This window comes from Passer domesticus, chromosome 3 (assembly GCF_036417665.1).
Source record: "Passer domesticus isolate bPasDom1 chromosome 3, bPasDom1.hap1, whole genome shotgun sequence".
NCBI classification, from domain to species: Eukaryota; Metazoa; Chordata; class Aves; order Passeriformes; family Passeridae; genus Passer; species Passer domesticus.
Window position 1 is genome coordinate 70,885,063 of NC_087476.1, and position 27,270 is coordinate 70,912,332.

Consider the following 27,270-nt stretch of genomic DNA (forward strand, 5'->3'; position numbering starts at 1 on the left):
AGGAGATTGCGGCCTGATATTGTTCCAGGTATTTACTGTGAGGGTGTAACACAAATGTGATTCACCAAAGGTTCCACTGTCAAAGTCCATTATGGGAAATTTTTGGCCTAGCAGGTGCCACTAAGAATGCCAGAATGAGAAATGCAGATGGGAGGGAGTGTACACATGCCATGCAGGGAGCCTGTACCACAGTGAACCTCTGTTTATTGTTGGCTGGTAACAGCAGAAAGAAAGCATGCAAAAATCTTAATTATCTTGGAAGGACCATGGCAATTTATTTGAGGAATTGGTTTGGCTGCTCATCAGTGCATGTGGAGAACAAACAAATAGAAAATAGCTTCTTATGTCTATATAGCAGTTACCAAGACAAAATTAAATGTTGCCAATCATTCTGTCAGCTAACAGCTGAGCCCTTCCCAAATTATGGATTCAAAAGTGCTTCAGACATATTTGCAAGGTGGAACTAGTGGCCTTTACACTGGAAATATATGCTAAGTAATAAGGATAAGCACTTGTTCGGACAGTCACATCCAGAGGGTAGTGGTCAATGGTCCAGAGTCCTGATGGACATCAGTGACAAGTGGTGTCCCTCGGGGGTCCATTCTGGGACCACTGTTATTTAATATCATCATTTAATGTCTTCATAGACAAAGGGATTGAGTGCACCCTCAGCAAATTTGCAGATGACACTGAGCTGACTGGTGCAGTTGACACAGCTGAAGGATGGGATGCCATCCAGGTGGACCTGCACAAGCTCAAGCAGTGGGCCCATGGGAATCTCATGCAGTTTAACAAGTGCAAGGCGCTACACTTGGGTCAGGGGAATCTCTGGTATCTGCACAGGCTGGGGATGAACATATGGAGAGCAGCCCTGTGAGAAGGACTTGGGCTTGCTGGTGAGTGAGAGGCTGGATGTGACCCAGCCATGGGCACTCCCAGCCCAGAAACCAAACGTGCCCTGGGCTGCATCCAAAGCAGTGTGGGCAGCAGGGCCAGGGAGGGGATTCTGTCCCTCTGCACTGCTTGGTGAGACCACACCTGCAGTGCTGCCTCCAGCTCTGGGGCACCCAGCACAGGAAGGACATCAACACATTGGAGCAGGTCCAGAGAAGGGGTACTAAGATAATTATGTATGAGGAAAGGCAAAGAGAATTGAGTTTGTACAACCTGGAGAAGAGAAGGCTTTGGGGTGACCTAATTGCAACTTTCCAGAACCTGAAGTGAGTTCATAAGATGGAAAGTGATTTTTTACAAGAACATGGAGTGAACAAGGGGAATGGCTTCAAACTGAAAGAGGGTTTAGGGGTTTAATTGGATATTAGGGGGAAAAAACCTGTACTGTGAGGGCAGTGAGGCACTGGATCATGTTGCCCAGAGAAGTTGTAGATGCCCCATTCCTGCAAGTATTCAAGGCTGGGTTGGATGTGGCTTTGAGCAACCTAATCTAGTAATAGGTATGCCTGTCCACAGCAGGGAGGTTGGAACTAGACAAGCTCTAAGGTCCCTTACAACCCAAACCATTCTAGGATTCTAAGTTTGCCAGTGGGTGACTGAGATCTATCACTGTGGGCTCAGCACTTGTAATGTAAAGCCAATCAATTCTACATTTCAACAAGCTTGTGACATTATTGTATAAAGCAGAGAACTTGAGGGGTTTGACACTTGTTTGCTTCCTGTTAGATCATTTTGACCTATCATTAAAGATAATAGGCAGAACTGGAATAAATCTTGCCCTGAATATAAATCACATTGCAAGAATAAAATAACTGCAGCTTTTAATTGTGTCTAGTGTTAGAAGAATCCCCATGTGCATACTCCTAACTTGACAAAACAGTAATCAGAGTAGCTAACTTAATTGTGATATAACGATCCTGAGCATACCATACAATAAAGTAAGTTAATTGTGAGTTGTTGAAAAGAACATATTGATTGGATGCCCAGAAAAACATAATCAAGAGAGAAAGTCACACTTAGATAAGAAAAGCAACCTGGCTTTTGTTAAGACATGCACAACAAATCCAAGGAAATGGTAGCAAATGGAAATCCATATTCACTCCTAATATATTGTAGAAAATGAAACAAGAAGAATTTTTTGGCTAGGGCCATTAGAGACAAAAAGATGAAAGTGGGGCTTGTGGCTGTTTAGTTTTAAGTAGTATTTAGAAGCAACAGAAGTCCTAGCAGTGGTCTTGATCTGTCACTGTATAGAAAGTCAGAGTTGCCAATATGCAGTATGCAGAAACAAGAAAATAAATGTCTGGTTTATTTTGGGAAAAAACACAGATAATGTATTTCTATGATCTGATCATGAAACAGTTCCTTCCATCCTAACAGCTACAAAGAACATGAAAGTGTGGCTATCAAAGCTATATGCTTAATTGAGCAAAACAAATGACTCATTCAGGAAGGGTTTTAAGAGAGCTGTTTAAAAAACAAGCTCTGTTCGATCTTCAGTAAGTATCAGGACATCAAGGCAATACCACAGCATTGGAAAAGAACTTATCTGTGCCTGTTAAAAATCATAACACTGTTGTCCTGCCACATACAGTCCTAGTGCCCTAATTTAAGGACATTTTTGGTTTGGAAGCACTTCAAAGAAGAGCCAAAAAATGATCAAAATTCTGGGAAATACGTCCTCTATTGAAAGAGAAAATGCTTTCCAGCAATTTGTTTTGTAAGAGATGCCTTGATTGTAGTCTGTAAGTGTTTACCTGGGCAACAAAAGGTGACCAAAGATCATTGGTGTCAGCAGACTTGGACGTAACAAAACTAAACAAATTCAGATTTGAAATCAAGAACACATTTTTAATATTAAGAGAGTAAATAAATAGTGAAAGAAGAGACTAAGGGTTAGTGTGGATTCTCTGTGACTGGAGATATGGGATGCATTTTTTAAAATGACAGTAGCAACTAATGAAACTGTACAGGAATTAATTCTGGGAAATCCTATGTCCCATGCTATACAGGGCAGCAGACTAGATAATCATAGCAATGCCTTCTAGATTCATAATCTGTGCATCAAGTGCATTTAACTTCTTAATATTTCATACTGTGTTTTGCAGCCTGGTACCATTGAGTGCAAAATGCAATGAAAGCCCTATATTAAAGTGCAACCAAAATCAGGAGCACTGGAAACATGTGGGGTTCTCCCCCAAAGTTTCCTTATTTCATTATGCAGTTTACAGAACAGCCTTTGTTTTTCTAAGTGTTTTCAGGGACAGAGTTTTTTAGGCATAGATGTGGGTGGTCTCCTGCCCAAAGCTCCAGCCACCGTGTTTGGGATGAATATAGAATACTTTTGGACAGGGGTCAGCTTCGCGATTTAAATCACAGATGTTTGGCCACGTTAGCCACGGTGCAAAATAACACACCACAGCCCCTCTGTTCTTAATTCCAGTCCTTTCTTTTTATTTAAGAAAGGCAACCTCTTGAAATAACCATCAGATGTAGAAAGCAAAGCACTTAAGCAGAACCCCAGGGTTTGTCGAACCCGAATCCCTGCGGAGGCCAAACGTGCGCACAGCTGTGGACATGGCAGGCAGGCCTGGCACCCCTCACAGCCCATGAAGGACAGAGGACACTGGCAGAGCAGCACACAGGGGCCATGGAATCACAGAATATCCTGAGTTGGAGGGGACCTACAAGGACCATCGAAGTCTAACTCCCGGCTCTGCAAGGACCACCCCAAGAATCACATCCTGTGTCTGAGAGCGTTGTCCAGGAGCTTCCAAGAGCCATGTGTGTCTGTCCCATCATTCTCCAGCAGAGATCTTGAGGCTCTTATTAGTTAGGAAAATTATTTTTTTATTGTTTGGAGTATAAAAGTGGAGCTAAAGATACATTGTAAATGAGGTGTGAAAGTGTCCAACACTTGCCAAACCAACTAGTTTTTAGTGAGCTCCAGTTAGGTAGTAGCCCAACTCTGCTCATCTGACTTTATGCCAAGTTACCTAAATTCTCTGCTTCAGCATTTGAAAAATGGGGATAATGATACCAGCCTCTGAAAAGCAAGTCTGTGGATGTAAAACATCATGTTTCAGCCATATGATGTAAATGGCTTGGATATGAAATTCTGCATTGCTGGAACCTGTATGAATTCAGCAGTCATGTTTTTAGAAGACAGTGTGAGATTTATATTCCTTTATGCCAGCAAAATTTCAGTATTTGGAGGAGTTCAGGTATTGGGGAAAACCAAAGCAAAAAGAGAAAAAATTACCAACAGCCTGGAAATGCCTGCCAGAAAAACTTGTTTCTGTGTTGATGGCTCTCAACAGATTTCCTGGCATCAACTCCCCACCCTACAGCTACAGCTAGGAAACCAAAATGCCAGCTTGTGTTAATGTTTGGAGTTTCCTGGAGAGCAAAAAAACCCAAGCAGGCACTTTTGTGACTGGTTATTTGCTGTGTATGCCTGGGTTATAGCCTGTCTACAGAAACAGTGAACTCTGCTGGGGCCTGTGGCACACACCGACCCATGGCAGAACGCCTGAGTACAAGCTGGCCTCTGGTGAGTTCACTGGCCAGGATTTCATGATTGATTTTTCATTCTATGGCTGTTCAAATACATAAGCATGAGAAATACAGAAATAGTTTGCTTGAATGACAGAAAGTATTGGTATAAATGTTAAATATGGGGATGTACTTGTACAGGAGGGGTATGTCTAGGTATATTTGTCTATGTCAGAATAGCTTATCTAATCTACTTCCTGTGTCCAGTGGTGGCTGCATTGAGATGCTTCCCAGAAAGGTACAAGAGTCTTATGTGGGTCTCATTCAGACCTCTAATAGTGTATCCTACATAAAAGCATTCACATTTTTTCAAGACTGTGGTGTACTGTAAATGTCTCTCCAGGAACTCAGAGTTTACTGTTAGTCTTAAAAACTGTCTTGTGGCTTGAATGCTGTATTCTTCCACTTGGCTGAATTTTCAAATTCTCTCTCCCCATATGCAGGAATAATTCTTTTAAATGTGCCATTGTTTTAGCATAGAGGTTTTTTGTTTTATTGTTGCCTTTAATTGTACCAAGTCATTTAAGGTGGATATTCAACATTCCATTAAGTGTGGTTGTCAAAGGGGAGCAGAGTTACAGCAACACTATGCTCAATCATTCACTGGGCTGATTAAACTGTATGTAGCAGAACAGCTGTGAGCCTGTGATTAGAGTCCTTTGCTTGGGGTCTCTTCTCATTTCTCTGTCTTTTGACTCAGTGCACAACCTCCAGAACTATTTTGACCAAAACTCAGAACACCTGTAGTGGAAAACAGAAAGATTCATAGGTTTAGGAGTTTGTTACTTTTGCTTTTCTTGGAGTTCTTATGCTAATAAAACCAGTGGTACTATGCCAACAGTAATATGTACACATGGGACACTGTCAATAGCATGGAGTTCATCAGAATGCCACCTGCTTTAATATATTAATCTTTCTTTTGAAGGCAGGAGAAAACCCAGGAGTCAGTCTGTCCAGGCACACACTGCTTTAAACCAAAGGCCCCCTGCTTCAAGTCACTCTGGACCAATTGTAGAAAGCCGGCAGCCTTTCATCCAAACGTCTACATCTGCCCACGAAATTGCCCAAAGGCTTTCTAGTAGTCAGCTATCATTCCACAACTCTGCAACATCTGTGTTTTCTCAGTCCCCTGCTGTTCCTGTTGCTGGCCAGCTGACTGTGCAGGACCGAGCTGCAGCAATGCTCAGGTCCAGCCTGGCCTCCTCCACCAGCTCAACTCTCAGCCTGCTGTTCGGCAAGAGAAGTTTCTCAAGTGCTTTAGTGATTTCTGGGCTCTCGGCTGCAGACGGAGGCAACACGAGTGACACACAGTCATCCAGCAGCATGAACATCGCCATGGGGCCGTCTGCCAGAGCAGCAAGCCAGGCAGCTCGGGTAAGGCTGAAGCTAAAACAGCACTACAGAGTGTGAGTCCCACTCTGCTTGCCTGTCTGGCTCTTAGCTGTTCTCAGCACCACTGGCTTTCTTCTTTCTCAGTGGTCAGAGACAGTTTTTTCCAAAACAGTGTTGGGATTTTGGTATTTTTGGTACATCATAATGAGACTCTTTAGTATTAGGGTGTCTGTGAGATAGTTTGTGAGTAACTGATAGGGGGACTGTTATGCACATGCCTGAAATTGCAAACTGGGGCAAAGTTGCTTTTCCTTTCACTCAAACCAGGGACTTCAGTTTCTGCAGCCCAGGTGATGAGTACAATCACTGCAGACTAAATAGCTCCTTCCTAGCCTGCTTTAAGTCCTATGCAGTGGTGCCTTGAGAGGCTGACCTAGAACAGACATTAGACAGCATTAAAAGAATAAAGTAGGTATTTATTAAAAAGCCTTAAAGGATACACCTTGGGCAGTACAAGACCCTGGCCAGGGCTACACCCAAGATGAACCCAAAATGGATGACCAGTCACAAGGTTTCATGCTTTTACAAGTTTTTGGTCCATCTGCATATTGAGGTTAATTGTCCAATTACAGCTTCAGGTTATGAAGTCCCAAGCACTTTTCTGTTACTGTGCTCCTGAACTGTGTATAACTTCCCTAGTTTCCAAAGAGTTCTCCAAACCTCAAGTGTGAAAACCTCCTTGGCCTCTGTGTATTTTGCTCTCAACCCAAAAATACCACGTGTGGTACAGTTCCCTAGAGTTTCACCACGAACTTCAACAGGAGTCAGCTAAATGTTACTCATCTTGGTCCCATCCTGCTTTGACACAGTAACAAGTATTAATATTTCTACACATACAGCTGAATATATCCAATGAGAAGGCACAATTCCAACTCTCAAGGGTTTATGACCTAATTTGCAAGAACTCAGCCACTATGTGGTACTGAGTACTAATGGTAGGATTCACCTGGTCAAGCTTTAAGCTATCTAAAATTTGGGCATGGTGTCTCAGTAGGTTGTTGTTGAGGCTTCTGTTTTCAGTGAAGAGACCTGCATCCACTTCATCCTTGGAGCTATTACGAGGAAATTCTCCCCTGGGAGACTTGTATCTCTGCCAACCATTGGTAGCCTAAATGACACAGCAAGACCACATGGTGAAGTTTAGATGAGGTGAATCCTGACCAAAGTGACTGCTCGGAGTCCAGGTGCCCATTTGATTGAAAGTGGTAAAGAGGAAGCGTTTCATTTCAATGTTCACACAGCAAAGTTCTGGAATGCTTTTATCCTAATGGACTCCTTGCAGTGGGGTGGCACTGTGCTTAACGTTTTCAGACTGATAATTGCATTCCAGTTTTGATGAAAAGGTTTCTTTGTAAGTTGGATTTAAAATCTGGTGTATAAAGCAAGCTCCAGAGCAACCCAATTTAACAACTTCGAAGTCAGCCCTGCTTGAAGCAGCAGTTTGGACTGGATGACCTCCAGAAGTCCTTTTCAATCCAAATTCTTTTACAGTTCTCTATACATGTACATCTGTGGTACTAAACCTCCAGCTCCTGGTTCAGCTTTTCCTTCCAAATTTATGCGTTACACAAAGTGTGACAAGTACCTCTTCAGAACTCCCTTGTGAATAATGCATGTTAAGAATCCCATGGAGTTTCACAGAATGACATCCCTACGTCAATTTTTAAGCTTTTTTCACCCGTCACTTCAAAAAATAGCTGAAGTGTTACTTAGAAATTTCCTAAACTAGTTGACTTTTTCTTTCTTACTTTCCAGCAAGTCACTGAGACCTGTGAGGCAACAGATACTACAGAAACAAGACCCCAGCGGGAGGCGGGTCCGGCCCATGCACTATTCATGAGTCGGAACCTGGAGTGCAGGAGGGCCAGCCAAGAAGACATGGCCCTGGAAGACACCGCTTCTCAGCAGAGCCTGTCTGAGGAGCAGTAAGGAGCATTCCTAGCACAAGGGCCACACGCTTCTTAGCATTAAATACAGAGTTAGGTCAGGAAGATGCACATGGGTTTAGGTTCTTTCCGATGTAATAAGCAACCTTCAAATGTTTATTTTTCTAACTTCCACACAAGAATATTACAGGACAGATGTTCTTCAGCTAATGGCCTTGGAATGGGTAGGGTTGGAAAATATCCTAAAAAACACACAGTGCCACTTCATCTCAGGTTCTTGTAAATCCTAGAACAATGAATACAACCTGTTTAACGTTCCTTCCCCTGGAATGGTTAGAATCACAAACAAATACAGTAGGAAATATTAATACAACTCAGTGAAAAGCACACAAAAAACATCTCTTTCCTGCCATAACTAAACAGCTGATTGCATGCAAACTAATTGAAATTTGGTATATAACATATAGCAAGAGGCAACTAAGAACAGAAGCAATGAATACATAAAAGGACAGTACAGTGTCCTGTAACATTAGAGCTAAATCTGATTTTTTTTTTTTCCAACAGCAAATCTCATTTTTCTTTGATGTATTATGCGGGTGCTAATGCTGAATAGCGACACAGCCTCTCAGACTGATATACTGCATGCAGCCATACTGAAATATTGTGTGAACGAGCCACACTACACCAATTAACAAAAGTGTAAGAAGAGAAAGTATCCAGTGCATGGAAAGTCTTCAGAGCATATGGTGCACCTTATCTGCAAAGCAGCTTTGCATAAATTAGGTATTATCTTGTGCTCCTGTTTGGTTTACAGCAGTGTTTCTCAAATTCTAAGCAACAGTACCCTTAGGAGTCGCAAAAGGGCCATGGGGAATCCTCCTCAAGGACAAAGCAGGCTGTAATTACTGTCTGGAAGTGTTTATGTTAGGAAGGGAACAGCTAAATACCTTTAATTGCTGGACACAGCTCACTGTCCATAAACACTTGTAGCCAGTAATTACAAAGCCTTCTGACTTCCCTCCCCCAGAGAAAACTGAGCTGCTGCCAATAAAGACAGATGATACAAAAAGGGAGGCTATGCCTTCACACGGTTTGAAAAACACCAATTTACAGGAATGCATGACTACTTTGAAACCCAAAAAGCTACAACAAATCCTTCCTCTACTACAGAGTCTAAACAAACACACATGTGGGTTTTTTTCAATTAAAAAAAATTTGCAGCTATCAGTGTCTTGCTGTTCCTCTTTACTGTAACTACCATAGATTGTTTCTAAATCTCAACACAATGATGTGCAGCCAGGCTGTCTTGTCCCAATTAACAAGATTTAACAAGAGATGCTGTAGCTAAGTCTCATTACTCTTAGGCAATACTCAGTTGCATTCTGAGCTTCCTACTGTGCCACACTTCAGATCTGAGTAGAACTAAGACTGAGTGAAAATAAAATGATCCAAGTATTTTGTGTGGCAGCTGTTTCTGGGTCTTCTGTTTGCAATTGTTTTCACTTGCTTTCTGCCTTACTAAATTAAGAAACCCATTCTTTTTTACTTCACTTCAGATCTTGATGAGTGGATTATTAATAAAGCTTAGCACAATCAAGGAAAAATCCTGCTCATGTTCACAAAGACAAAAGCAGAGTATGCACATACAGCCCTCTAGACACATGGTCATCAGTGCACTTCAGGCCCTACTAATGTCTCCTCTAGCATCCAGGTGATATGTGGAAGAGGAAACTGAATTCAGCTGCTCCCTTCTGACTGGCTGATGATAACTCCTATCCCACTGAAATAAATGGGCAGGAGATCTTTCTCCTTTTTAATGCCTTTATTAAGAAAAATCAACTCAGGTGGGGAGAAATCGACGGGTCGCGCCTACGCCGCCACTGCTCCCAGGCGTGGCACGGAGGAGGAGGATGATGCAGCTTTGTCCACTGGTCTGAAGGCAGAGCTGGGGATTCCGTCCTCACGAGAAATTAGGAGATTCCACCTTTTTGTCCAACACCTCGGGTCCTCTTTCTAGTCAACATCTTTCAGGTTAGGGTGAGAAGCAAAAAGGATCCAAGCAGGCACTGGACTACGCTCCCATCCTTAGACATCACCTACGTCTCCTAGTTCTATGTTGGCTTGTTGATTTTAGGGGTGTTCCTGGAAAACTGCAAAATTTAGTGCAATGCATTTCTCATCTGCATACTAGCTCTGATGCCACTCCCATTCTCCTGGTTCCTGCAGGGTCCCGGTGTCCCTCCCTGGCAAGCATCAGGGGGACAATGGTTAATCACCAACCATTAACAGGTAATTGAAGAAGAACTCTTTAACAATGAAGCTTACTTAACAGCAACTGGTCCAACTTGTTTTAACTCTACAACCTTAAAAAAAATAGATAACTTTTTATTCATAACACCACCACACTGTTCATGAAGTGCTTAATTACAAATGAAGGATGGGGGTTATTGAAGTAGGCTCCTACTAACAGCCACCAGCCCTATTTCCACTTTGGGGGCTTTTGCATGGCAGTCCACAGGATAAACCATCACTGCTTTGTCTTCCTGCATGGAGGTAGGGCAAACAGGTGTCTCAAAAGCACTGAAAACTTTCCCACATTCACCTAGCATCACTTAGGCCTGCAATTTTCACATCTTTGATTTTGAACCAATTTCCATCAAAAACAAGTAATTCTAGTAGTCCAAATCAACCTAAATTATTCTGTGTATCCAACTCAAGCATACTAAACCAGATTGGGGAATGACAGCTCAAATTCCTTCAGCACCAACCACTGCTGAAAGTAGTATTTACTTAGCGTGGATTGAGGCCCAGTGACACCACCTTCCTCAAGCACAGCATCTTCTGCAAGACTCCACAACCTCTGGTACTGCATCCTAAAAAAAAATGCAGCTGCCTCACAGTTCCTGACTTCCCACTGTCCCCTGGAGCATAAGTCCTTGGCGACAGCAGTTATGCCATAAAGTCCAGATTCTTGCTGCACAAGGTGGCTGCCAAAAAGGGCAGGTTCTAACACCTCTGTGGAGTCACAGCGAGCAAACACGGCAAAACAGGAGTCAAGGCAAGAGTTAAAAATCCGTTCCTTTTTTGTAGCCACATCTTACATAGTTTTTATTTTGCCTTAAAGTTGCTATTGTAGCATAGTGGGTTGAAAAAACCCAAGAGTGACCACTAACAAGCAAGTGTAACATAGGAATAAAAGAATCAAATTGAGTACAAACTCTCTCACATTATGTTTCTCTGTATTTTTGGAGATAGTCTGCTGTTATAGTAGTAAGATACTGCTATAAGCATCAGTTTTAAATATGAGACAATCCTACAGAATAATCTGACATAATGGTTAGGAATAAAACCTGCAACTAGGCATGAGGTTGTATTGATTAAACGCATCTTAGACTCCCCCATTTTTGCATGAGGTAGACATACACCCAGTGAACTCTGATTGGGACAGAAGGTGCATTCAAGGGCTCTGATGCACACCAAGCTAATAAATAGGAACCTAACCTTTACACAAAGCCTAATTTGAACAATAAACTGCTCCAAACAGCTCTGCATAATACCAAAAGGCACCTGAGTTCTCAATACCAGTGCCTACATACACATGAAGGCTTTGAGTGACACCTCTACTCCTGAAAAACAGCTTGATACCTAACCTTACACACAATGTGCCTCAGAGATGCAAGATGGAAATACACCATTTTTGGAGCAAGTTTCAGCCTTTAAAAGAAAAGCAAATGCAATTTTCATTGCTTTTATGTAATCTGTGATCCTGCTGATGGGTTTCACAATGCTGAACACTGTTAAAACTTGGCCCTAAAGTTGCTCAGGCTTAACAGTTTGCCTACATGTCTGATCTCTTGCTACAGCTGTGATGCAGGAAAGATGCTGCCACCAACATGTAAGGATCTTTTACCAAGAGTTCCACCAGGGTTTTTTGCATCAGGTGATATGCTTGATTTTTCCAGAGCTGCGGAGGCCACTTACCCCACTCAGCCAGTCCAGAATGTTTCTGTTTCTACAACAGGAAAATAGCGACATTCCCATCTTGTTAGCAAGCTGAATGCATCCTTCGAGGAAATCTAGTGCTCAGTCCACAAGACCATTTGTACATGCAGTTCTTTCATAGAAAAGTCAGAAGGGACGAAGAGATGGAGGCCTTTTCTGCCTCCCACCAGCGTAACCTCAGATAACATGACTGCTGAAAACAAACACTAAGAGTGATTTTATTTCACACTGCCTCAGCAACCAGAGAGGGACACGAACAATACAACAGGTTACGGGAGGGATAATGAGTATATGGTAAAACAAACATAAACACAGTACTTCAGCCTTTGCACTGAGCACGGGATACTTACCTTCCTCACATTTTGTTTCCCTAGAATTTCCTTTCCCAAATAGACTCTTGTTTACATCATATAGTAAAAGCCAGTTGCTACACTCATAATGGTGAAAGATGGCCTGAAGATCTGGCAAAAAGACTTTCATTAACTTTTTACTAAAGCTAAGCACAGGGTGATGAACTGCTCACATCCACCAGGAACACTGGCAAGCCCCAGCCTGACCTTCAGCCCAGCTGTTTCCCACCACAGCAAGCAAGTAGGAACCTGTAATGGACGTAGTCTGCCAAGCACATTTCGGTTCATCCAAAAATAAAAACCACAGGTGCTGGCTGTTCCCTCCATTTTGTAGTGTCATGCAACTTGTCTGTGAGGAACTGAAGTTCTTGAAAAGTCTCAACTCATTCCAAATCTTAGTACTCACTTGACTGAAAACAAATCTCAATGAAAGAGACTTACCAGTGTGAATCTTTTTCCCTTGACTTGATGACTAGATAATATCTATGAATGACATTCTGACACTATTAAGTTCTTAGGACACTCTGTGATGTCATTCACAGCTTTTTATAAAAACTGCTTATTAGAATAAGGCAAGAAATGCATTTGCCTCCAGCCCACCAACTGATGGCTCTTCTCTTACTGGAAAATTTAAGTTAAAGATTAGCTGAATTTTGTGCAGCTCATTATAGAAGATTAGAAATACCAGTGAGATTCTCCAGCATGTGATAATCATCTTCTCTTCAATGCATTTTTTAAAAATACCCAATTATTGCCATATTTAGATTACTACCAGGATTAGGAGCTGGTACTTAATTACCATGTTTCACTAGTGCTTGTACATCCTTAAATCTGCAACACAGACATATTACTTATAATTAACTTTGCAGTAGGTCCGGTATCAAAGATTCACCTCTCTCACTCAGTTTTACAAGTCAAAAATTGCCTAATGCATGATAAATAACGTAGGCCCTGTTTATTCCATGCTGTGTGCAATTTTATGCTGGAATTACAAGACTTGTGCCAAAAACATCCTTGATTCTCAGGCTTCAAGACAGTAATTGGTACCTCACATTCACCCCTTTTTTCCACCAATTAAAACCTGCAGGTGCACTAATGGTGTCATCTGGAATCTAGCTGGTACATCAGAGGTGCTTTTCACCAAATGTGTGCTATCAATAAAATCAGCCCATCAGGGGAATTGTGAATGCTTCGTTTGCTGTTACAGTGCTCTCAAGGCCTTCAAAGTATTTTACTAGTGCCAAGACCAGACAATAAAATTTTACCTTTAAAGTAAACACAGGTTGTCATAAAAACTTACATGCAGGTGGAAATACAATTTTCTCACTCACTCTATGTATATTTGAAACAGGAAAATTCTATCTTCAGGACCACCTGAGATTTAAAGGCCAGACATGACTGTTAAGGTCACCTACATTCTCCTGCTGAACACAGATCACAGAAACTCTCTTTATTTTCTCTTGAAAAGCACTATAGCTCAGAGAGAAAACTGGCTTTAAGAAATGACAACAAATTAATGACACTCACCAATCTTGATATAGGTAGCAGAAAATAAGATACACTGATGTCAGTAGCAAAAATATGCATTAGTTTAAAAGGGCTGCTATTTCACTCGGAGTTCCACAGAAGGAAAAATCCATGTGTATGTTCTAGTGACAAGCTAGCCTCAGTACAAAACCATGAGACAATGGACTAAAAGTACCATAGGCACTGGTCAAAAGTTTCCCAAACTTCTTGTTGTAATTGTTTGGGGTTTTTTTCCTTCCCACTGTACTAAATGACAGGACTACAGCAGGCATCATGGCGCTACATGCAGGGCAATATATCTACTTTTATGGGGAATAAACACCACTTTAAGTGATCTCTCAGCAATACTGACTGAACCGGAACTCAGAAGACTGACTCCTAACAGAACTCCCCTCTTCGGCCTCTGCCAGAGAAATGTCAAATCTCTCAATTTTTTATTTAGCTTTAAAGGTCACTCCTCATTTAAGACTCAACAGCAGTCCCACTAAAAATGTGCTAGATTTTGGGTAACTCTTTAATCATTGAAAGAACTATTCTTTTGTAGCATACTTTAAAGCTTAAGAGACTTAACATTGAAGCAGGAGGGCATCCGACACTTAGGTGAAGAGAGGTTTCTGTTCAAAAACCTATGGCACACAACCCTGACAAGGGTACTTTGGTCCCAAGTCCTCCACATCTGAAAAAGTATTTTGTCTGAGTACAATGCCTGAAGTAATTAAGGGATTAGTGTGTCTTTACAGCACAACCTGATTTTGCAAATAGCAGCCATAAACTGCACATTGCCAAGTGGAGACCCTAAGAGGAGTTTTATTTTTCCCCAAATATGGTGAAGACAGTACTACCATCTGAATGGATTTGGGCAGACAGGTAGTCCTAACAAGGCAGTGAGGGAGTGAGCCCACGCCATCATTTAACATGGCATGCACTTCCTACCACCTGTGGAGGTGCAGTGCTTGTACCAGACCCTTGTTCTGCATACAGGAAAGAAAAAGGACATTTTGCAGGGTGTGTATAAAAATACCTGTCCCCATCCAGCCCCATACAACTCTGGGTGTCAGTTTTACAGAAATAAATCAATAAAATTATACTTGAAGATGCCTTTAAATAGTTTGCTCAAATTAACAGTCATTAAACTGAACAGAAAAAGTTAAGAAACAACTGAATTTTTAACAACTTTCCTCAACTAGAGATGACCATAAATTTTACAATGAACAGTGTGTACCTGGGAGGGAATTCTGTTTTCAAACATGCAAAACTGATTAACTGGCAGCAGTTTTGCTGAACACATTTGCATTCCTTGCAGGGAAACACATTGTCTAATACTCTCAAATACTTCTTATTTCACCATTAAGCATGTACAGAATTGAATAAGGCAGAAAAACCCAAACAAACATAAGTATCAATAAACATAACAGATTGTAAAATTAATACAGACAAATGCAGTATTAAGTCAATCATGACTTCAACTCAGCATGAAAAACACAAGATTTTACTAACTTCATGGACTTGAAGATTTTTTTATATATTATTTGTAAGGGGGTGTGGGACAGAATTACCACCAGAAAACTGAAAATTAATACAAAATGCAGTCCTCTTATCAATTAGTAAGAGAGGGTAGATTTGGCTATTTTCCCTCCAAAACCAGAATTCTGTAAATGTCACTTGTGACTACAGGAAGTTTCCTTGAAACTCTGGATAACCCTGATTATACTGCAACTGCAGACAGGGCTGCCTGGGGGTAGGAGGAGAGAGCACAACTGCTTATTCCCTCTACCTGCTGATTTGTCAGCACCCGTGCTAAAACACACCTGAATACACCTAAGCTGGGTCACCAACAGCTACACTCCTGCATAAACCAGGCAGGACTCATCTACATTTTGGACAGGGTTCTGTTCTGTTGCACCAGGGCTACGTTGCAGATATTGAATTCATCTGTAGGCAGATATTGAATTGATCTGAACATGCTCAGAAAGACTAAGATATCAAGCAGATTTTACAGTTAGTTGTTTTCACATGAGGTAACTCGGATCAGAGTTGACCATCTAACTTCCAAACACCCAGATTAAAACTGGATGTTAGCTACACATCTGTTCATGTTTTTTCCAATTCAGTGAACTGAATAAATTACAATCCTGCCATCCCATTTTAGTATTACCAGCTTTACCCTGCTTACGCTGAAGGCACCAGTAAAGCTTTGAGGGGGCAAAAGCAGGAAGGACAGGCTCTAAACCATCCATGAAATGTTGTAATGTTTTGTTGAAATGAAAGCTTTAGTTTTTACAGGACAGAAGAGGTCTTCATTTTCTGCAGGATTCTACAGCTGCCAAGATGTCTTGCAAAATGCTGTTTCTGTTTTCCTTACTAACCTAGAGAAAGAGAAATTAAAACTGATGTAATTTCATGAATAGCTTCTATACAAATGTTTACTTCAAAAACAAATCAAAGCAGAAATTCCAATGCATTTCGTTTTCAGTGCAGGAATGTTGAGTGTCAAACACCTGCCACCGAGAACACAGTATGCTATACCCACAAAAGCCGCAATTGAATATTTAGTGATCTTTTGATTTAATTGCCAGTGGTATTTTGCAGTATTATTCAGGACTTGAGTAACTAACAAGAATCACTCAAATAACCAGCATGTACTTTTGTCATTACTAGAAATCCTTTTCAACTACCAAATTTAACTTTCCTAATATAAAGTGGAGTACTTATGCCTTCATTACTTGAAAGGGATGTATTTATTAAGATGACAGACCTAGTGAAAAACACTTGCAAAGGAAAAAAATTAAAACAGTCTTAGCAGCATAACTCTGTACTCTGAGAAACCTTATTGCTACACGAAAGAAACACCTTGGAAAAGGAATAAAACTATTTGAGAAAGCTGGGCTGTTCTGTAGCGCACTGAGATATGCCTTTGGCTGACCAGCCCATGGGAATGCTGGGCTTTAAGTCCAGCATATGTGAATACAGATGACTGTAAACTGCCAAGCAAGTGCTGGTGCTTGCTAGTCAGCTCAGCTGCCAGGGACACAGAGCTGGGGGCTGTGTGTGTGTAAATTATTCCTTCCTGACAGACTGGGTCCTGATCCAGAGCCCTGTGACCCATAGTGCCATGCATTACTCACTCAAACAAAACCTGGGGAAGTGACTGGGGTTGTAAAGGGGTAACAAGCAACCGTGAAGCATCAGCAAAAGCTTCATTTTAAAAAGTCTAAGAAAGTTTCCCCATTGTTCAGATCCCCGCAGAGAGGACAGGAAGAAATCAGACAAAGACACATGAGCAGAAAAAATAAGTAAGGACACTCATACAAAGTTGTACAGAAGCTGTTTCATGAGTAAAGAGACACAACACCATGCACAGCATAAAACTCTCTACCAGCAAGGTTCCACTACACTCCCTGTATCTGCATTTAGGATGTGAACCCAAGAGTTTGTATCCTTTCCAGTACTACAGTCAATAATGAACAGGAGAAAGTATTACTATTATTATTATTGTTGTTGTTAAATAGGTGACAGTTCTATCTGAGGAATTTGCCCCCAAGGAGCTACCACTATTTCCAGTCACCTGGAAATAGTCCTATCCAAGTACTGTAAACCAACACTATAAAACCTACAGCCAGTGGTTTCACCTACCAATGAATTCAAGACAGCAGATCAACATGGGACTAATGAAAAAGTGAAAAAAAAAAGGGCAAGGCAGGGAGTAACGAAAAGGAAGATCTGTCTGAAAATGTCACTGTTTTTACTGAGAATCAGTCCAAGCTTTATAAGATAAACAGAAAACCCCACAAAAACAAAGAGAGCAAGACAACAAAGAATGCTCTTCAGTAAGGCTATTGGGATCCCGAGGTAAACAATACACAGTATTGATGAGCCTCACTAAATCTCACAGCAAGTGTACTGTTATTCTGACTTTCAAAGGACCTTCTGCACATTTAATAGCTCTTCCCACTCCCTCACAGCCAACAGAAACAATACTACATTTTATCTATCCTTTTTTCCATACCTATATGCCAGAAGTCCAGTGAGAGCAGCAGAGAGAAAGCTCCAAGTGCTAGGAAATTTTCACAACTGTTTTATAAAGGCTGTTTGATAGATATAAGTCTCCTCTTAAGATCTGGAGACATTTAGTGCAGGCAGCTTTCCCGGAGTGAACAAATCTCCCAGTATCTGTACTGAATGTACAAACAGATGGGTATGTTTTTAGAAAGGAGTTGAAGATAACTGTAGATGCTGCTTATATTAAGCATTTATGTAATTTGGAGGAAATTGCCACCTAGACTCCAAGCAGGCAACTACAGAGGACAAAAGCTTTCTTCCTCTAACTGTTAAAAATACCATGAAGGAAACCACTTGCGTACAATCTGTTCAAATGGAACCTTTTCTTCTCCCTATCCATTTAACTACTTTCTTTCTTAATAGGCATATGCAACCATACTTCACTAATGGGTTTCATGCAAGCAAAATTAATAGATGGGAAAATGGGAGAAAATTAGTATCTGCCAGCTGCTAAGGATAACCTGATCCTATTCACGCTACTATTTCTGCAAAACTACACAGACACAGACAGTGCAAAAAGAGCCTCTGCAGTTTCACTGGAAAGTTTAGTTCTCAGCAAAATGGAACTGGGTAACAATACAAACAAATGTGTTAAACATCAGAGCTCCTATCACTAAGTGCCCTAAACATAATAAATTAAACATTTGGGACCAAACATTGAATTGCTTTTAGGGCATCTGGGCCCACTTACACCAACAAAATATGCTTTCAAAACAGAACGGACTGTAAAACACCAAACAGCTGTTCTCTCCCCAGAATTGTCCTTGTGACATTAGGAACAGGATGAAAAAACTGAGATGAGCTATTTGAATGCAGCCTAACTCCATATTAAGTGACAAAGCAGGCAGAATGTTTTTGGAAGTTAGCCACCTACCTCTATACACTTGCAGGCACCATACAAGTTAGTAAGAAATTACTGACTGTGCGCTATTTGGGCACTCCAGGTTTCCCCATGCCACAGCCCTTGAAGAAAACAGCTGGTGACCCACTATCCACTTCAGCTACTAACACCTCTGACTCCCCACGGGCAGGTTCTGGTCCTGCTCATGCACACATTTGAACCAGCTGGGAAAGAGCATGTAGTGTGACACTGGAGCAAGAAAGACAGATGCTCTCCTGTACAAGACTTCAGCTCAGCAGGTCTCTGACACCTGGGAATGACTGCAGTCTGTCACACATTTCACATCCATGCTTTTGTTTAATGGATTCACCAGAGATATCTATTTAACTAAAGAAACCTGCACACCTAATCTCAGCAGTGTGAACAGGATGGGTCATTGTTTCAGTAAAGATCTTTTAGCTAGAGAAAACACTGCTCCATTGAAATTTACAGAAAGACTTTTGCTGGCTGTAGTCAGTACTTGAGAGAAAGATTTATCAGCAGACTGATACAGCTGAAAACCCAGGGCTGAGTAGCCCATGTCCTCTGAATAGCACCTGATAAAAAGAGACAGTAGAAGCCTCAAATCTTCCTTGAAAAGCCAAATGCTGTCTTCTAGCCCTATTTCCTCTCATGAGAGGACCAAATGCATGCACTGTGTCCTGCTATGACTGCAGCCCAAGCATTGAATGGTGACTGGTACTTTCAGCAAGGCTTCTCCATCCCATCTTCCCCAACCCTACCCCTGTAAAGCTACTCATACAAAATTTACATTTATGTGCATTTCTGTTCAACAGCCTGACTACAAACACACATCAGCTCAGTAGCAGAAAAACCTGGGGGTTTATCTCTGAAAGAAGTGAAGAGAGTTGAATGCTTACGCAAAGAAAGGAATAATCTCTCATCTTTGCTCCTACAGTTGCTTTAGTATTTAAATAAATCAGCATTTAAGGTAAAAACAGAAACTGAAGATGACGATGGGACCCTCAATTAAAGTAAAGCTGAGGAACTTTGAACACTGCAAGTTTTTAAGCCAGCTTTGAATAGAAAACAACATAAATCAAAGGAGTGGGAGGTGCCTTTGTTTTTTGTGAAGCATCGAGGACACTTACTGATGCTAAGGAAACCTCACATATGCACTCCTAGAACAGGCTAAGTTTTGCTGTGGTAAGTTTTTGAGAACTGCCCTGTAACTGATCAGAAATCTACTCTGAGGCCCTAATATTATGAAAATTATGCCTGTAAAAGTAACATAATGAATTCCAAAACTGGTTCACTGACTCCAGAGAAAGTACACTCCATTTACAACTGTCTTTCTTCTATAAATCACTCCGCAAACTCCACTGCTGCTTTTTTCATTTTATTTTTTCCTTGAATATGACTACTGGTAATATTTCTGCAAGCCAGTCTGGAAAAAAACCAAAAAAGCTTAAAAATCTGACTGTACTTTAGAAGATTTAACTCTTAGGAATAATGAATACCTATACAGTAATAATACTACAGCAAGGAAACCTTTTAAAATAACTATAGCATTACTTCTGTAGCCCCGCACAAGCAAAGCCAGCTGTGTGAGATGACTACAGTTAGGGCCAAATGGAATTTTTTTTAATAAGGTGAACACCTGCCCATTAAGAATAAAATGGAAACTAAAAAACCTATTTCATGCAAGCTACCCACAGCTATCAATTGGCAGTAACAGTTTTTAAACAGAGCCAAATATAAACTAGTAACCTAGAACAGAAGGCTCTTTAAGGATATTAAATATTACTCACATTGAACACTTTAACATCTTTCCTACTTCTTATTTCTTCAACAAGATCCAGTGGCTTTCCCTTAGGTATTGGAATAGTTCCAAGCACCACGGTTCCTGAGCCAGCCAGCGTTTGACGAACAGCTTGAATAAAAGCCTGGCTGAAGAGCTCCATTTTACCAATCTCATCTATGACACAAATTCTTTTCTCTGTGTCACCACCATGGTTTACCTGTGGAAAAGCGCACCAAGAGACTGTAAACAGCAAAACTTAGAACAAGCAACAGACATAATCTCTATGCTGACAAAAGAAATACCTTCAAAAGAAACAAACTCAACTGTAATCCTGGGGAGAGCAGGAAGTCAAAGCTACTGCTGGTAAATGACAAACCTACAAATCTGTAATTTCTTTTTTAGGACAGATTTTTGGAAGGATGGAAACAACAATACAGTATAAATACAAAGTACAATAGGAAATATACTTAACATGAGATTTCTTTTAAAGCAGTATTCTCACACTAGTCCCATATGAGCTACTTGACAGTTAAGAATTACATTTTGCCTACAAGCAGCTCTCAATCATTCTGAGGGTCCACAATTTTTAAAAACTTTACTCTTCACATTAAATTATGCATGTAGTGATTACATTTAATTATGTGATCAGTAGTCACACAAAACAGGTATCTAAAAAGGAAGACTTCCATTAAATCTAGATTTTGGAGTTTCTCCTCTTGTAGTTGGGATGATGGAGCATTTCACTCAGAGGTACTGGCTGTCTTAAAAGCTGTCTGGATAATAACCAAGCCATTTGCAAACCTCTCTCACATTAGAGCAGATACGTATTGAGATATACCTTATTCTGTAGTCCTAGCCACCATGAGAGAAACAGTTAACCACATTTCAGGCTTCTGGTTTTCCCATAAAGGGAATGCTGTGCCAAGCAGTGCCATGCTGTAGGCGGCTGGAGCAGCAGGGAAGTCCAGGAGAAAACAAGGGTGATTGCTATTGAGGAAAAGGCAGCTCACAAAGCAGAGGAACTCTTCAGCTGCACTGCCTACTCTATTTTGGTAAAAGTGACTGAGAACCGTACTCCATTATTTGTAGAAGTGAGGAGAAAATCAACTCAATTCAAAACCATTACAGATCTATGAATATGTACCAATACAAGCCATATAATACAGAAAAAAAAAAAAAAAAAGAAAATAGATCGAAACATATCCCCTTGCGAAAGCAAAGTATTTGCTTCTGGGAAAGTGAAAGAACTGTATAACATGCATCCTAAAATCCTTTCAAGCTAAGTCCCTACTGAGTAGCTGTTTTATCTAGAAATCCTTTCATAGATCAGTGAGCCAAAAAGCCAATACTAGTCACTAGGTCACATATTGAGGAAGAGAGTTATTTTGCTTTGAAAAAAAAAAACCTGAAAAAACTATCTGCCCTGCCTGATAAAAGTTTGCAGAACTTCCACTGCAAGATCTAGCCCATTCTCACTGGCGTGAAACAAGCCTTAAGAGTTGAATCTGTCCTCAAGCCTAAATGGGCACGTGTCCATTCTGTGCTGCTCTCTCATCAAACCAGAACGTATCTATGATGCTGTTCTTCACTTGTCTCTCCTTGTTTCAGTTCTCTCATCTTCCTCACTCTCCTCTTCCATTTTGGGCCATCTTCATGTGTGACCACATTCCCACGAAACTGATAAACAGTACTTTCTATGAGCATGGGCACATGCTGTGTGACTCTGCTGGCCCCAGTTCTTCTCTTCACTTTCTTGTACTTGCAGAAAGCTATGTAAGTAATGGAAAAATTCAACACTGCTAACACTTTTCTAGGAAGATCTCTCCTGGATTGCAGTGGTAAAAGGATTCCAAGTACAGCACTGGCCTAATGAAGTATTTTTAAATAAACTATCTTCCTATTTACTAACTATCATAACTATTTACCTCCTATCATAAATATATGGTTACACTGAAATTTAACATATAAAAGTTGTCCCATTTTTTTATTACCTCCCTTCTCCCTTGTCCCAACATCCTTGCTTTCCTACTCTCAGACTTCAATGTTCTTTGACAAAAAGAAGAGTCAGATCCTCAATCTGATTTTTGCTCCTTGCACATCTTTGGGCTTTTTGTTTTAAGTTCACCAAAAAATCCCTTCTTCCTTGTCCCCTTGAGCTTTGGCAGTGTAGAAAAATCACAACAGGATTTTTTAGTAGTACAGTTCAGCAGCTGCTGCACACTGTTTATGGTATGTTATCACTGAAATCAAATATGTTCTTGTTTAATTTTGGAGAGGGGAAAGGTTGGAGTGAGAGAGAGGAAGGAGAAGAAAAAAGGTAGTAACAGAATATTAGCAAAAGGATAGCAAAAAGATTGTGTGGGAAGCCTTGTCACAGCCAGAACACTCCTTGTGCAGCAGGCTAAATCCCAAATAATCAGGCTGGTGTTATCAGTCTGCACGTATTTATACAATAGTAATCAAAAATACTCACTGCATTCAAGAAAAAAATGCTTCTACTATCAGAAGATGGGAATCAGAGGAAGAGGGGGGAAAAAAAGTCTGCAAAGAAGAGCAGCAGCAAAAGCCTTTTTCTTAGACCCACTGATTCCATCCAGTTCTCTGTGGTAAGCCACTTGTGCATTTTGTTTGCTTTCCAGCATGAGACAGTGACATAGGAAGAAATTTCCTACCTGCTGTCTCTTCAGGTCAAGGAGGTCCTGCTGACAGGACTGCAATCTCTCCAACACCACAATAATCACAAGAGAACAAGCCAGATTTGCCACTCAAGCTTCCTGACCGTGACTTACTTCAGAACTAGCAATACCCAAGAAACAGGCCATTAATTAGTATCAAAAACTAGCTGTGTAAAAGGGCCTTCCAATAACACTGACTATCACAAAGCATACATTTATCAGCAGCTTTCATAGAATACTCACATTTCTCAGCATAGGTAGAACCAACTGCTCAAATGAAACAAGATCTACAACATATTGTCCTACCCGGTATTCACGTCTTGAAGCAGAAGAATCAGAACTGGGAGAAAAAGAGATACACAATTCCTTCAAATTCTGAGTTTAGTGAGAATTCACTGCAGTCATTTCAAGCAAATTTATAAGAAGTTATCCAAATAAATCAAATCCCCTTAATTCTTCCTAAGAAGGATGGGAAAGAAATTCTAAACCGTGCAGTAAGTCATACTGCAGATAGCTTGCTGTCAGAAAATAAATATTCCATATGCATCCTTCACAACTTGAAGCTCAAATTTCAACAGTGTATAGAAGGAAAATGGCATTTAAAAGTCAGCAGGTATATTTACACTGAAATCAAAACTCATGTCTGCAGTTTAGATCTTTGAATTTTGTTATGTGACACTACAGACAGCATCATAGCAGTATCATCTCAGTATGGACTGCAAAACACTTAATCTGGGAAAAATGCTTTGCATGTGCTCTACCACACTGTGCTAAGTGCACCTCCATTATTAGCAGAGTGAATGAGGTGTAAGGTCACACTGGATATAGACCAAGTTTTGCACTAAGTATGAAAATTTAAGTCTAGTGAATCAGGAAAGAGTGTGAGGCACTCTGGGGCTCTGAAACCTTTTTTTTCCTTAAAATTCAGACGACTTTTGTGGATCAGTCAAATGTTCTTTAAAACAATGCTACATGCAATTTCCCTTTTCATTTTCCACTTCTGTCACCATAAATCAGCTAGTGGAAACATAAGAATCTTTCTCCCTGGCCACAATAAGCTACTTAACTGCATCCCAAAGGGACTTGGCCTCAGTAGTGTTTCCTCTATCTGGTGTAAAATAGCCAGTAAGGGAGAACCCCCCTGCCCAGCACATTTTCAATATTTCACTCTGCAACAGACACTGACTACACATACAATATAGGTATCAGCCAGGAAACAAAAGCCAAGCAAAGAACTTGATCCTGAAAGCCATGTGTGCTGGAAATCACCTTCTGGAGGAGCATTTAACATGCATCCAGTCCAAAGGACAGGAGCAGACACATAAAACAATAAGCTGCTTACAGTTATTAAAACTTCAGTACCTGACTCTAGATAAAGGTCCTCGGTTTCCAGACAGAGTGACAACATCAAATCCTGTTCTCCTTCCACCTTCTCTAACTTCCTGTGTGTAAAATCCATCAATGGGAATGCCAGAGGATTTCAGAGCTTCAGTGACTTTCTGGATCAAAGTAGTCTTTCCAACCCCTAAAAATAAAGAATGGAAAAAAGCACACAGCATTAATCTTCTTCTGCACTAAAAGCCCATTTTTTTAAATGCCACAGTAATGATTCAGTTCAGCAGGAACATTGATTACTTTTGAAGGTTGCAAATTACTTTTTCTACGTGGTAGAACAGAGGTATTTTTTAACATTCATCCTGTACTGATGCTGTAAAGTTTCACAACAGAATGGTACAAATATCCCAGGCTACCAATGAACTTGTTAGCTTAAATGATGCATGAGCAGGCCACAAAACTTACCACAAGGCAGGTGGCACAAAACTGATATCCAAGCTTGCTGGAAGACTGACTGAATTTCCCTTTCTACCACTGATATTCATTACTTTTAAGATCAGAGCTAAGTTCATCCCTTTTTAGATCAAAAGGTCAAAGCTGACTGCTATTATCAGATGCCTAACTGGCATGAAGGACACACTTCTTCCACTGATGTCCAAGAAATCAGAAGCACTCAATGTCCCTGAGATACCAAGTCCTTACAAAGCCCCAACAACAGAAAACTGTTCCTTCTGGTAACTGAATCAAGAGACATTTTGACTAGATACAGAGAAAAGCTTGTTTATAGCGAGGCCAATGAAGCCATGACTGAGATTGCCCAGGGAGGCTGTGCCACCTTCACATACTTTAATGTTTTCAAGAGATGACTGGATAAAACCTGAGGCAACATGGTCTGGCCTGATACCTGATACTCCTTTAAACTTCCTCAAGTCCCTTTTGACGTGAATTATCTTCTGGCCCTATAATTTCAGTTTTTTACCCTAAGACAGGTCCTTAAAACTCCTGCCACCTAATATCTCCTTCCACAGTCTGATGCACCTTTTACAATGTGAACACTGGCCATGTTCCAGAAATCTTTTCACTTTTTCTCCTCTGCCATTGTACAAGTACATCCCTCAATGATCTCCTTTTAAACTCACCTATATTGCCTCTCACAAAATGTAGTGCTATCACTTCATTTTTAACCACTGCTTTAAAAAATTCAGATGATAGAAAATAATCCTGCAGAATAAACCTTCAAATTCCTGGAGATAAGGAACACAGACCAAACATGAGATGCCTAAAGATGATAACAGAAATCATTTCAACATGCACACACAAAATTTCTAAATTAGACTTTGAGCAGATTTAGGAACTGCTTTCCTAACAGTCAATACCAATGACAAAATATTTTGTGGCTTCAAAGGCATGTAGTCAAATGCCTAAGCAAACTCTTCAAATTTGAAGAAGGCGTCTTCCTGACAGGTGAACAACAAAAAAAATGACAAATGTGGCACCCTCGGTTATCTAACATTTTTTCAAGGCCTTGTCTTTTGTAAGTGAATTTATACTAATTTTGCTAAGTGGATTTGCTAGCTCTAGTTTTTTTACATTCATTCAGTCAACTGCCAAACAAGCTAGAGTGATTCAAACTAAGTTTAAGGAAGCTTGAAGTTAGACATTTAGCTAATCAAAACAGTACATCCAGTTTCAAGTAAATGAAGAGAGATAAGACCCAAGCAGCCCTAACCTCTACATCTCCTGAAAGCCTCCTTTATTCAAGAGGTTGGAAAGCCAGTGTGAAATGTGTGGCATGTATTCCTACGTCAGCCCAACAGCAGCATTTTAAATTAATTCCAGTCAAGACAGTCATCTGCAAGATGTTCACAAAAAGAATTAGGCCCACTGCTTTACTCCCACAACACAAAGGAAAGCTCTGCAATCATAATAACTGGTTAATTTCTTCATCAACCGTAGAGATTGACCCTCATACTATGTCCCCACTCAGTCTCCACAATAATCATATTGCATTACCATGACAAACTACTTCACTGCTTCAGTCAAGGCCTGCCCATCCGGGACACCATTATTACCTGCACCTGCACTTCACTGAGGCTGCAAGTGCTAAATCACTACAATTAAGTTACAGGAAAGATGAGCTCTCAGAAATTATTAATCTCTGCAGTTTATATTGAAGCAGGATCAGTTGTGCAGGAGGTGTTTTTTCCCCCACCACTGAACTCCTGGCCAGAAGCCAGGGACAAAGCAGCACCGCCGGAGAATTTGCATGCCTTGGAGGACTGGATGGAGAGGTAAAGCGGCACTTCGTTAGGAACAAACTAATTAGTGCCACAGCTCGGACCTCGACAGGAGGGGGCGGGCGGGGCTCCGGGCCCGCAGCCGCGGAACCTCGGGCGGTGCCGGGCCCAGCTGCAGCTGGAGGCGCTCCCGGGGCATCCTCGGACCCTTGGGCCTGGCAGCAGCCGCCTTCCCCCGGCTCTAAGCGCCTCACAGCCCCGCCGGTGCCGCGGAGGGCCGGGCCAGGTCAGGCCAGGCCGAGCCGAGCCAGGCCAGGCCAGGCCAGTCCGTAGCCTAGGCCATCCCCTCGGCCGCGCCAGCGCCACCGCCACTGCCCGGCTCCTCGGTCTCCTCCCGCCCCATTACCTGGGGGTCCCGTGAGAAACACGTGCTTGGACATGACGCGCTCCCCCCTCCGCCCTCACCCCCGCCCGGCGCTCCGCTCCGCCCCCAGCCCGGCCCCGCTCCGCCCCCAGCCCGGCCCCGCTCCGCCCGGCCCCGCTCCGCCCCCAGCCCGGCCCCGCTCCGCCCGGCCCCGCTCCGCCCCCAGCCCGGCCTCGCTCCGCTCCGCCCCCATCTCGGCCCCGCTCCGTTCCGCTCCGCCCCAGGCGGG

The 27,270-nt window shown here is 41.5% G+C and overlaps 2 protein-coding genes across 9 annotated transcripts in view; one reads left to right on the forward strand and one right to left on the reverse strand.

Moving 5' to 3' along the window:
- Window positions 1-9,242, forward strand: part of PCNX2 (pecanex 2) — a 151,393-nt gene extending 142,151 nt beyond the window's left edge. For 5 of the 6 annotated variants that reach the window (XM_064413825.1, XM_064413826.1, XM_064413827.1 and 2 more), the window contains 2 exons: window positions 5,435-5,883; window positions 7,657-9,242. In XM_064413825.1, the coding sequence (XP_064269895.1) occupies window positions 5,435-5,883; window positions 7,657-7,830 (623 nt within the window). In that variant the 3' untranslated portion in view covers window positions 7,831-9,242. Of the gene's footprint in view, window positions 1-5,434; window positions 5,884-7,656 lie in introns of those variants that run through there. The other variant, XR_010358915.1, reaches the window with a different exon arrangement.
- Window positions 9,243-15,133: 5,891 nt separating this feature from the next.
- On the reverse strand, window positions 15,134-27,122 carry NTPCR (nucleoside-triphosphatase, cancer-related). Of its 3 annotated transcripts, XR_010358916.1 has the most exons (6): window positions 27,024-27,122; window positions 24,408-24,570; window positions 23,289-23,385; window positions 20,378-20,587; window positions 17,673-17,841; window positions 15,134-16,032 (listed from the first exon to the last, which is right to left on the reverse strand). XR_010358916.1 is itself a non-coding variant. In XM_064413841.1 (5 exons), the coding sequence occupies exons 1-5, from the start codon at window positions 27,055-27,057 to the stop codon at window positions 15,964-15,966; spliced, it is 573 nt and encodes a 190-aa protein (XP_064269911.1). In that variant the 5' UTR covers window positions 27,058-27,122; the 3' UTR covers window positions 15,134-15,963. The 3 variants fall into 3 exon arrangements, 2 of the variants coding, with proteins under 2 accessions (XP_064269911.1, XP_064269912.1); XM_064413841.1 differs by lacking the exon at window positions 17,673-17,841; XM_064413842.1 differs by lacking the exons at window positions 17,673-17,841; window positions 20,378-20,587.
- Between the last annotated feature and the right edge of the window lie 148 nt (window positions 27,123-27,270).

Coding starts and splice junctions, on each gene's coding strand:
- NTPCR (XM_064413841.1), bottom strand. CDS start 27,057: ATGTCCAAGCACGTGTTTCTCACGGGACCCCCAG. Junction 20,588..23,288: donor TTCTACCTATGCTGAGAAAT/GTGAGTATTCTA, acceptor GCTTTTCCACAG/GTAAACCATGGTGGTGACAC. Junction 16,033..20,377: donor AAGATGTTAAAGTGTTCAAT/GTGAGTAATATT, acceptor CTCTTTCTCTAG/GTTAGTAAGGAAAACAGAAA.